The sequence below is a fragment of the Parasteatoda tepidariorum genome, chromosome 7, assembly GCF_043381705.1.
Source record: "Parasteatoda tepidariorum isolate YZ-2023 chromosome 7, CAS_Ptep_4.0, whole genome shotgun sequence".
In the NCBI taxonomy this organism is placed as follows: domain Eukaryota; kingdom Metazoa; phylum Arthropoda; class Arachnida; order Araneae; family Theridiidae; genus Parasteatoda; species Parasteatoda tepidariorum.
In genome coordinates this window covers 4,806,399-4,818,784 of record NC_092210.1, presented here as the reverse complement: position 1 = coordinate 4,818,784, position 12,386 = coordinate 4,806,399, and the positions used below count along the sequence as shown (strand labels likewise).

The 12,386-nt window shown below is 30.3% G+C and overlaps 1 protein-coding gene across 1 annotated transcript in view; it reads right to left on the bottom strand.

The window, feature by feature from the left end:
• LOC107439313 (ankyrin repeat domain-containing protein SOWAHC) overlaps positions 1-10,050 on the bottom strand; it is a 127,419-nt gene extending 117,369 nt beyond the window's left edge. Inside the window, exons 1-3 of the mRNA XM_071183008.1 lie at positions 9,834-10,050; positions 7,325-7,386; positions 3,321-3,698 (exon numbers count right to left, since the gene is read on the bottom strand). Coding sequence (XP_071039109.1) covers positions 3,321-3,698; positions 7,325-7,386; positions 9,834-9,960 — 567 coding nt within the window. The 5' untranslated portion in view covers positions 9,961-10,050. The remainder of the gene's footprint in view (positions 1-3,320; positions 3,699-7,324; positions 7,387-9,833) is intronic.
• Positions 10,051-12,386: the final 2,336 nt, after the last annotated feature.

Here is a 12,386-nt window from a genome sequence, read left to right as displayed (position 1 = left end):
AGCCTCCTAATCTAAATTTTAATTCCTATGTTGAAGAGTTTCTTTTCAAAACTTTTTCAGGGTGCGTAGCCAGATATTTCAACAAAAAATAAGCACCTTTTAAGTACTTCTTAAGCACTCAAAAAAATATTTTTAATCACTTTCCAAAAAAAAAAACTAATTAGGATAGCCTGTGCAGTAATAAAAAATAAAAAAAATTCTACCTTTTAAAGCTCTTACTTTATAAACATATAAAATTCAGAAACATTTTCAAAAACTTTACATAATCATGATAAAATGACTAGTTTCTGATAAATATTGCAGAGTAAATTGTGAAAAATCATGCATTTTTCGTAAGTTAGAACGACAATCGACAACGGCAAAGAAAAAAATCTTTTTTTAAAAGATAGAAAATTAAGCACTTTTTACAAATCCCGAATAAAAAAAAGCGCCTTTAAGGGCTTTTAAAAAACGTAAATCAAAAATAAGCACATTTAAGCACTTTTTAAAATCGCTACGCACACTGCTTTTGTTATGTCGATTTTTTTTTTCGAAATAAAAAATGCATTTTTTCGGAAAAATCGCAATGCAAATTTAATGAAGACCTATTTTTTTCTGTTTAATGCATAGTCATGCAAGGTCAGTCTGCGTAGGGACTGAGGGTGCGCGGTATCGGTCCTCGTTACACTGTTCTACCGTAAAGTGCTCGACTTCGCGTGCAGGTCGTCGGGCTACCGAAGCGGGGGTGCCATCCCCTCTGCAGAGGATCAAAATTGTGATCATCCTCAGGGATGTTTCCCAGACCGTTGCCAATAGCCCATTGTGCAGGTCTAGTGCGACGTAAATGAACAGCAACAGCATAATTATTTACTACATACTCTTAAAAATAAAATTATCCTTGTTGTATTTAGACTTACAGTCAACTGTCAATACAAACATATTTATTAATGTTATTTTCATGTATCATGACTCTATTAATAGAGTAATATTTTAAAATATATATTTCTACTTTTTAGAACATATTTAGTTCTGAACTTGTTATCTCGAAAACTCGCTATCTCTAAAAATTTTTAGCGTCCCTTCAACTTTGAGATATCGAGAGTATACTGTGTAATGAATTCCACACTTTGCTTTTATCATTGACATAAAGAGTTAAAATAAAATTTACATATTAATATATAATTAAGCACAATCAATAAAAGAAATTATACTGAGTTTAAATTTTATAAATGAGATCATTTAAAAAATGAAAATTAGTAATCTGACGCATATGACAAGAGGGTGCTAAACCGATAAAGAAATCCTTCATGCCGAATCCTCCTTCACAAGTAATTGAAAATTTAGAGAAAAGTAAGTTCCAGTAAAGTTATAATTAAACAACGAAGTTTCAAATAATGTTTTTTTCTTCTTTATAATATTTGATCATTCGAACTACAATAAGTATAAATTTTTCGCTAAACTTCAAAATAACAATGGAGGTAAGAGAGATTATAGCGTTCTCCTAACAGGCCTTCTTCCTCCGAAACCAAGGTACTCTGGTTTAAGGATACTTAGAGAGAACTGTTTATAGAATTCATCTAAAAATAAAATAGTTTTAATTGCACATAAAAAAAGATTCGGATATAATAAATTTTGTCAAAATCCAAAAATAGAAATGTGTTGGTCACAATATCAGATCAGAATGCTCGATGCCAACACTCTGAGAGAAATTTCACAGCCATACCAAAGGGCACTCAAAAAACAGGTCCTCTCAGAATCAGATGGGTAGATAGCCTGGAATAAAATTCTAAGGAAGGCCAAGGCTCACATAGGGCTGTTGTGTCATTGCGGAAGGAAGGGAGATATTAACTACAGGTTGTCAAACATTTAGGCATCAAATAAATTAACTTAAATTTGTCATATATTTAAGCACAAAATGAATTAAATAAAATACTAATTAAGAAATAATTTTTTAAAAAAAATAAGAAAAGGTAATATGAATTTATCTTTAAACAGTTTTCTTTTAAAATTCAACTTACTTTAAGATACAGAAAAATATTTATAACATTTAAATAATATTTTGCTTTAAAGATTGAGTTTTAAAAGCAGGAATTGGTGGGATTTTCATCATATTTTTTACAGGAAAAAATAAATCCATATACAATTACTAATTTTTATAAATGTAAGTACTAAAAGAATAAGATTTCCAAAATTGCCTTTCAAAAGTACTGTAATTTATTACACAGCAAGTAGAAATCTAATAAATTTATTAAATAAATTTACTGAAATTTATTAAATAGCAAAATATTTACAACAAATTTTAATATAATAAAAAAAAAATTTATTATCTCATTAAAATGCTGTATAAATCTTAAAATTGGGGATTTCTATTTCTTTCAAAAATAAATATTTGATTTAAACTAATAATTTTAAAAAAATCAGAAGATTGGAATCATGCTGATTTTAATCACGGATGCCTGCTTCCGAACGAATTCAACAGTCATGGGGGTCGAGACCGGGGCATAAACTAAAAATATACTTTTAATGCAAGTTAATTTTGTTTCTCTAGCTTAGCCACTTAATCAGTTAATAATTTTTAAAAATTTGTATTTACTACAAAAGTAACAATCAGTCATCACTGGGTTTTGAACCTTGGTTTGCCTCATTGGAAGGCGAATACCCCTGAGCCAACACGGCTCGACTTAAAACAATTAACAAAAAATATACTGATATTTGCACCATCTGTCGAGGAATAAGAGAAGTATTTTTGCCATCAGTGGATATTTTATCAGCAAATTTTTTTCAAAATTTCTTCAACAAAAACGAGAAATTTGAGAATATACAGGTAAACAGGAGATAGTCATAAAATACAGGAGTCTTCGTTAAAAAACAGGAGACTTGGCAGACATGGAAAGGGTATTGTTCTTTGCTTATTTTTGCTGACAAAGGGGGGAGGAGAATCAAAAATTTGCCAAAAATATCCTAATTTGAATGACCCTTAACTAAACAGGACGCCCGGTGGCCGAGTGGTAGCGCTTCGTGCTCCTGTGCCACAGGTCCTGGGTTCAATCCTCGGGTCGGGCAAGGTTGGCTCAGTCTTTCATCCCTTTAATGGGTCAATTAAATGAGTACCAAGCTTGGGAGCTAAACACTGGGAGTTCTGCGTTTGCTGACCATCCAACCCGAACATCTGCTCTTGCACTTCAGAGCCCAAAGGTCAAGAAAACAGAGATGGGCACAGTAGACTTTGGCCCTCTATGGGCTGTCGTGCCACTGAGTTTAGTTCTTAACTAAACAGGCAGATTACAAACCCTAGCATGAAAGATGATAAATAAAAGACATAAATAACAAATGCTACTTACTGCATTCTCTTTTTCACTGTTAATTATTTTCAAACTAGCTTCAAATTTATTACTCCTATTCTCCTTCCCCTTCATGGAATGCTTACGTCTCGGAGGTGGTTGTGGTACCAACCCGGGAGGTAAGTCTGAACTCCAAAGAATCGGTGATGTTGGGGTCGTGACAGGATCCATGGATGTTGTTGTACCAAGAACAGAGGGACTAGAGCTGCTGTGTGAAATAACATAGGGAGTTGAGTTTTTTGTTGATGAGCAATCCGGGTCTTCGCTCAATCTGCATTTTTTTCTCTCATTAAGACTTCCTTCGCTCCCCTCAAAGGAAGAAGAATTTTGAACCTTTTCTTCATGACCCCTTTTCTTTAAGACAACATACTTCACACCCTGGAAAAAATTTATTAAATTATTTTACTGTCAACATTCTATTCAGATTTATAAGAAAAATACCTACAAAAAATATTACATAAATGGACAGTAAGAAAATTAAATGCTCATAAGTTATAAGCTAATTGGTAAAAAAATAAAGAGACTAAAAAAAAATCACATATATATACTAATATTAAAAAAGATTCAGAAACATAAGCATTCACCTGTAATGCGTCCCATATGAAACATGCAACATAGATTTATAAAATAAAAAAACATTCAGAAAAAAATATCACAAATATACAGTAAGAAAATTAAATGTTCAGCCAATGAATGTAAGAAAATTAAATGTTCAGTCTAAGCCAATTGGTAAAATATAAAGTTGAGAAATATGTGATTTTTTTTGGTATACTAAAAAAAAAATTCCCACTTACATACTTATATTAAAAAAAAATTCAGAGACATAAGCATTCACCTATAATGCATCCCATATGAAACATACCATTAACCAAATGCTGCAGAATACAAAGTAATTACAAACTTCAACGCACATTAAATTTCAATACAATTAATTAGAACATTGCTTCTTTGAACTAATGTAATATGGCTTACCTTTTATTGACACAGAAGCAACAAGATTTTTTTTAATAATGACTTAATTGTGTATAATTCCTCATACATGGCAAAAATACATTGTAACTAACATTTATTGATAAGCGATTTGTGGGAGCAAGGTTGGTCCTCCTAATATGGTGCCCCTGAAAGAGTGGCCAACCAATCTGCTCTATAAATATACCTGAATTGACGAAATGTTAACACAGGTGGGCATGGGAAATAAAAAAATTTTAAAAAAATATTTTAAAAAATCAGATATTTAAATTTTTACTAAACATGACTGTCGAACTGGATATCTTTTTAAAATCGATGCCTTTCTAGACCCTTACTGTAACTCTTTGCAAGGATCACATCCTTATAGATGGCTACCATATTTTCTATTGAGGAACACTTTGTGGGACTACCATGGTCAAACAGTTCAGAGAGATGCGAATGAGACAATGATTTTTTCGCCTTGTTCATTGTTTTTATTTCTTTGTTACATTTTGTCAAGTTCTCTGCCAGTGGAAAAAGCCAGACTTTTAACTTTAACTTACATAATTTTAAACCAAAGGCAAAAAAATCATCTCAAAAACATCTCTCTATGATTTTTTTCTAAAAAAACATATGGAATTTTCATTTATCAACCGAATTAGCAAGTACATTGCTAAAATAGATGTTCTTAAGCCCTTCAGAAAATTTTTTTTTGAATGGTTAAATATTTTCTTATGTTTTGCTTATTTATTCAACATAATAATATTTGATAAGCCTATGAAAAATCCCTTATAACAACCAAGATAGGATTGCAATAAGAATATTTTGAAAAGGCTTTTCTTAAATGAAAAGAACCTGTTGAAACTCGCAATCATACCATATCCTACTAATACTATTATTATTACAATTTTATCATTAAGGCTCCTTTACTATTGAAATAGTAAAGAGGCTGTTCAAAAATTATGTTAACTCCTAATGGACGAAAAGAGGTTTGCAATTTGCTTATTTTTTGCTCACAAAGGTATAAGAGGGTTATAAGCAATGTTTACATAAGACATTAAAATGAACTTAACCTTAAAATTAGATAATCACAATTGCAGTCAAAATTAAAGGTTGCGATTTGCTGATTTTTGCTGACGAGAATGGAGTTCAAAACTGCCATAATTATGATTGTGGAATATTTGAATAGTCACAAAGCAACTATTCATAAAACATCTGTTTATTAAACATAGGAATCTGTTTAAAAAAGTACCTAAAAACGAGCTCAAATAATTTAAGGCCTTATTGCTTTTTAGAAAAACAAGCCAATTTTTCTTTAAAAAGTTCAATAGATATTAGAAAGATTCAATAGAAATTCCATAGAGATTACTCAGAAAGGAAATATTTGTACCTCATAGCCAGACATGAGAAGAAAATAGAAAATATATTAACTTAGAAAAAACCATGAAAAAAATACATTATTTACTAAAAAAGAAACTATTAATAAATGAATAAAACAACTCCGACAAAGCAATAAAAATCAAGCACAGTGACGCTAAGACAGTTACTAAAAAAAAATTACAACACATTTTTGCAATTTTTCTTTAAAAAGTTCAATAGAGATTAGAGAGATTCAATAAAGAGTGCTCAGAAAGGAAATATTTGTGCAAGTAGCCCGACAACCAGATATGAGAAGAAAAAATTAGAAAATATATTGAATTAGAAACAAACATAAAAAAATATTACATTATTTACTAAAAATAAACCCTAATAATTAATCAATAAAACAATTCCCAAGAAAACAATAAAAATCATACACAATGATACCAAGACAGTAACAGAAGAAAAAAAAACTTATAATAAATTTAAATCCAGACCATTATATTAATATCAAGAAATATACACCTAATTTATCAGAATCGCTAACCCACTAATTATTAAAATACAGCCTATGAGTTTATTTTGATTTCCTACACAGTACTTTTATTTTATTCCAATTATATGCAAAAGGAAGACACTATAGAGAAATTTCATACAATATTTTTCCAATGCATAATGCTCAGTTGCATAGTTAGATAAAATAGATTAATGCAGTGCACAGATATATTGGCAAAGATTCTCCAATTTTGCGGATACACTGGCAGAGATTCTCCAATTTTATGGGTACTTTGTTTAATAATATTTTTTGTAATATAAAAAAAAAGTATCCAAAAAATAAAAAACGGTGGCAGGGAAAAAAATGAGATAAGCAGACAACATAATTATAATTCACGCAAGGTAGAAGAAGTTGTATACGTGCTGCTACTGAGGAGAAAAGATACAACTGCTCATTTAGCCCAAAAATTAGTGATCCCATCGTTAGCCGATGAGCAAACAACTGGACAAGGCTATCACTTTGCAACGAAAATAAAGAATTATGGTGACAGTAGGATATCTTTTAATGTAATTTTATTTATTAAATAAAAATGAAACATAGTTACCCACGTCTGACAATAAAAGTTAAAAATGAATTTTGAGGAGAAGAATTACAAAAGCAAAACTATTAATATTACTTAATTCTTAATATGATAATAAAACACTAATGTGCCAACACTTAACAATACAACATACAATAGCCGGTTATTTGACCGGTTATGGAATGTTTAGTGTTAATATCAATACAGTTCTTTAATTTCATTTTTGTTTATAACTAAATATCTCGATCAATATAATAATCTTCCTCGAATGTTCTTAATGTGCATGCACATATCGATGGTTTATAAAGATACCGGCACAAGTGCAAAAAATGACTTTTTGAGTATTTGGTATCAAAATATTTGTAATTTTATGCTCTATTTTACTAGGATAACNATGTGCATGCACATATATATATTTTTGGTCAGGAAAAAATATGTTAAATGTTTTTTTTTCATTCATTCTGTATTAAAAAAATATCATTAAAAATATTATGAGGGCTTTTTATCATTCATTCCGTACTAAAAAAATATTATGAGCTTGCAGATATTTTTGGATTGTGTGCCCCAAGATACAAAATTTTTCTTAATCTTATAACACAGCACAACAGTTATTATACTTACATCCTCTGTCTTAATTGAAGCAACAGCATTGACATAATCTTTGAAGACAGCACGAGCGTTTGCTACAAAACAAATATTTCTCATTAGTCATTTTAAAAACACAATAAATAAAATATACATAGATTTTAAACGAAAGACATTCTTATTCATTATTATATTCAGTATGTCTATATTATTCCAAATTCCAAAATTTATTCACTAAAAGAATTAAATATATATAGTATGGGGAGATCAACAACAGCTTCAAATAGAATGTTCTTTTACGTTATTACTGCTTGAAAATGATATTGAAATTTATTTATTCTATATTGCACCATTAATACAAGCTTCATTTAATAACTTAACAATAAATAATAGTCTTACATGGTTGATGAAAATGATGTTAAAATTTTTGATTTCAGCAAATTGGAAACGCTTACTGAAAATATCTGTAATAAGAAATTGACGTTCAATACTAGATAAATCAGAAAAAAGTGAAATGAAAGAAAATATATGTATAATAAACATTTAATCAACAAAAGACAAAAGAAAAATCATAAATCTTGTAATTATTTTAAGTTTCATTACGATAAAATTTTTACGATAAACTTATCTAACTAAAACACAGTTTTAAATGTAAGAAGTATCAAATCCCATTATTCTTAAAGCTGAAAGTGCTAAAAACTGCAATGAACAACACAAAACAATCAAATTCCTTGCAAAATGTCCTGTTTGAAGTAAAGAAGCCAAGTTATTTACATCAATGTTACATTATGTCCAAGTCGTAATGAAAGATTTATATAATTTTAGCAATAAATTTTGTTTCATTACATTTGATTATACACGGTGATACCAATAATTATTGTTTACATTTGACAACACCCTGCAGTATTAATTCTTCCACAACAAAAAGATTATTTCCGAAATACTTGGAAGAATTCAAAATAAATTCCCCTTAAGTTTCTAGTTAACAGTAAAACTTGTTTCTTGAAATCTTTTTCAAAATTGGATATAAATTGCATTGAACTTGAGTTAAAATTATTTCAAATATTTGTATTTTGTCTTCGTGTTATGTTATAATATTTTCTTTACTTTGCGTTTACTGGTATTATGACAGTTTTAACATGAAGATTTTCATACTGATGCGTGTGCCAAAATAATTTCCAAGTCTTGGCAAAATGCAAACAAAGAAGCATCAAAAAAGAAGACCAAGTTAAAGACTATAACTTACAGCCATCTTCAACAATTAATTACATTTAAATAGAAATTTACAGATTTAAAAATCTATTTTGGCACCTTGGCTATTGCAGTTGGTGTGAATAGATACTGACATAGAAATATCACCTTTATAACATATGATAGTTTTTAATCAGCATTAAATTAATTAAATGGTGAATTTCTGGAGTTAAAATTGAGACCTTTCAGAATGGTTTAAACAAAACATACAATCTTTATAAACACAGATCCAAGCCTTCGTTAAAACTAAGAAAGCTTAATCATAGTGAAGTTTATGTGAAGTTTATAAACGATGCATAAAAAGTATTGAAATAAAATATTCAACCATATCATTGATTTAGGTGCTATGGTAGGAATATGAACAGCAAATTCAAGCATTCATTAGCTTTATCATAGGAAATTTTATGAAAGATGAAAAGGGGAGATTTCTGTATCATATTCTGTGGCAGAATAACCGCCAAGTCTTGGCAACTCACTAGTAGTAGTATGTGAGAAACTAAAAAGAAGATCACAGAAAGGGGCCAACTAGAAAAATATGACTCGTAGCCACCCCTGGGCATACATCTGCATGTTTTTTTTTTTAAAAATGAGCAAGTTCAAAATCTATTTGGCACCTTGGCAATTGTAGTTGGCGCGACAGATCATGATACAGAAATATCCACAATTAAATTTATTATGATAAAATTTTTTAAATTTGAAAAGCATTGAAATAGTATCTTCGAAATCAAAACATTGTTTATCATTGGATTTAGAAATATAACCAATGAATCCAAAAATTCTTTAAAATTGAAATGCCTTAACATAGTAAATTTCATGAATTAAGTAAAATCAAATAAAAACCTAAATCATAATAAAAACATTGTTTAATTCGAATTTTCAATGATGATATGAAAATAAACGTCACATTTTAGTCTGATTTTAGAAAATTTATTCAAATTTTATAAAACATTCTGAAAAGATTATTAAAATTGAACTTTCAATCACAATTGCTAACGAATTTGACTGGCATTTTATAAAAATAAACATAGAAAGATGCTGAATCAATCAGTATATTTCATCTTAGTAAATTAATCAATCATAGCAAATGTATACGCAAACACAGTGACCTACATATTATACAAAATAAATCACAGCAATTTAATATGAATTTTATGCTTCCAATGCGGAAAAGTAATCATCTTACCACGAGTAACTGGTTTTACAACAAAAAGTTCGTAGACGACCTTTCAGAGATGACATGAAATTTGGATGTTTAATTTCAGTGAAAATGATAGAATAAAATAATAACACTTACGCAAACTATTGGGTCCATTTAAAAACTTCTTGAAATGTCTTACTAACTCATGGTTAGTCACTCTGCCTCCATTTTCTATTATATATTTAGCAACACATTCACTTGTGAACGTTAACTCGTCGGCCATTATTATTTACAAATTTTCAGCGCGCTTCTATTGAAACAAGTTCCGGTTCCTGTCTGTGAAGGAGGAAAGTTGTGATGAAATCAGTGACGTCATTAGTGACGATCTGCAACACGTTGATTCCATTTTACTCGTAGAAGATTTAATGATGTAAAGATAATTTAGAATTTCTTTTCAATGTTTACTATGATATTAATGTAACTTCAGAAAATGCTTCAATGTGATTTTTTTATGTTGGAACAAAGGGTTTTTTTAAAGAAAATATTTTAGAATTTAGTTTGGAAATATTAAAACACATCTTGTCTTCCTCTGAATATTTTACAAACAAGACGTTAATTCTACTTCATTTGTAGAAGATTTAATAATGTAAAGACAGGGCTTAACCTATAGGCACACTAGGCACGTGCCTAGGGCCTACGAAAAAATTGTGAGAAAAAAATTTGTTGACAAAAGTAATTTAGCTTTAAAAACAACAAGTGTATTTTGCACAAAATTATGAAGATACAAGTAAAAATATAATATATTTCGGTAATAAATTATTTTGCAGAATCTTATGATCTAATATATTACTTTTTTGCGATTTTTGGATAAAGTTCAATAAACANTTTGAAAAGAGGGGAGGAGTGGGGGACGGAGGGGAGGGCCCAAAAACGGCTGTGCCTAGGGCCTACGAAAGGTATAATCCGGCTCTGTGTAAAGATAATTCAGAATTTATTTTTAATATTTACTATGATATTAATATAACCCCAGAAAATGCTTCAATGTGATTTTTTTTATGTTACAACAAAGAACTTTTTTTAATAAAATATTTTAGTATTTAGCTTGGAAATATTAAAACACATCTTGTCTTCCTCTGAATATTTTACAAGCAAAACGTTAATTCTATTTTACTTGTAGAAGATTTAATTACGTCAAGATTATTTAGCATTTTACTGAATTTTTACTACGATGTTAATATAACTTTGGAAAATGCGTCAATGCGATTTTTTTATTATGTTACAACAAAGGGCTTTTTTTAATAAAATATTTTAGTATTTAGTTTGGAAATATTAAAACACATCTTGTCTTCCTCCGAATATTTTTTTTAAAAAAAAATGCAGTTTAAGAACTTATTTTATCTGCAATATCATAAAAAAGTTTTAAAATATATTCGTAGATCATACAGTAAAATATTTGAATTCAAACTTTCATTATGCATCTTCACAAAAAAACAAAAATGTCTAGTATGTACTGCAATGCATAAAGAAATAACGACACCACAAAAAGAAAGTAATTAAAATTGAACTGGGAACAGTGTCTAGTTATCAGTCCACAGCGGGTCTTCTTTAATGTGGAAATTGCATGTAGCGATTGCTTCTAAGGCGATAATGTTATCTGGTTACATTTCTAAGATTCGTCATATTGTTCTAAAATGTTCCTATATGACCAGGAGGGGCAGGGATAGCATGGTTGGGAGGGCACTGGGCCCATGTCCAAGAGGACGTGGGATCGATCCTGGCCGACCAAAGACAGTGCAGCAAATGGTGCCCCTTAAATCTGTCGAGTCACAAAGTCCTCCATGTTCCCATAATATATCATACCACTGAGGGTACTGATCCAGGAGTTTTCTTGTCTTCTGGATTGGTTCAAAACTGCAAGGCTACGGAGTTGAACATTAGTTGTCGTAAACCCAAAACTGGGTCGGCTGTTCAACAGCGGTTATAAAATTAAAATATGTGACCAGGAGAGCCGTGGTGACTCAGGGGTTAGAGCGTACGCCTCCCAATGAGGTGAACCAGGTTGGAATCCCAGCGATAACTGGTCGATACGAATTCCGCATCCGGCTTGCACCAACCACAGTGCTGATGTGAAATATCCTCAGTGGTAGACGGATCATGGCTTAGAGTCTCCTTGCCGTTAGGCTAACCATGGGAGGTTCTGGTGGTCTTCCTCTCCATGTAACGCAAATGCGGGTTAGTTCCATCAAAAAGTCCTCCACGAAGGCAAATTTCTCCCGATACTTGATTCAGGAGTTCCCTTGTCTTCTGGATTAGGTTCAAAATTACAAGGCTACGGAGTTAAACATTAGCAGTCGTAAACCGAAAAATTGGGTCAACTGTTCAACGACTGATAAAAAATAAATTTTTTTTACAGCACCACAGCCATTTAAAACCGGTTCCATGGGTCTCATATTGATCTAAAACATTATATATCAAGGAATGTTTATAAAACATTTTTTTAAAATTTCAATTCCGTCCAAAATATGCAAGTAGAACTTAAGGATTGGAAACATACCTCAATTTACCTCTTTTCTGAAGCTATAGCGCAATATAGTCAATTTGCATTTACTTTCCCATTCTGTTAATAGAGTCTTATAACTTGATATTCTGAGGTAGAAAACTTATGAATTGTTTAGAATTTTTTTACAGCACCACATTGCTTTAAGAATG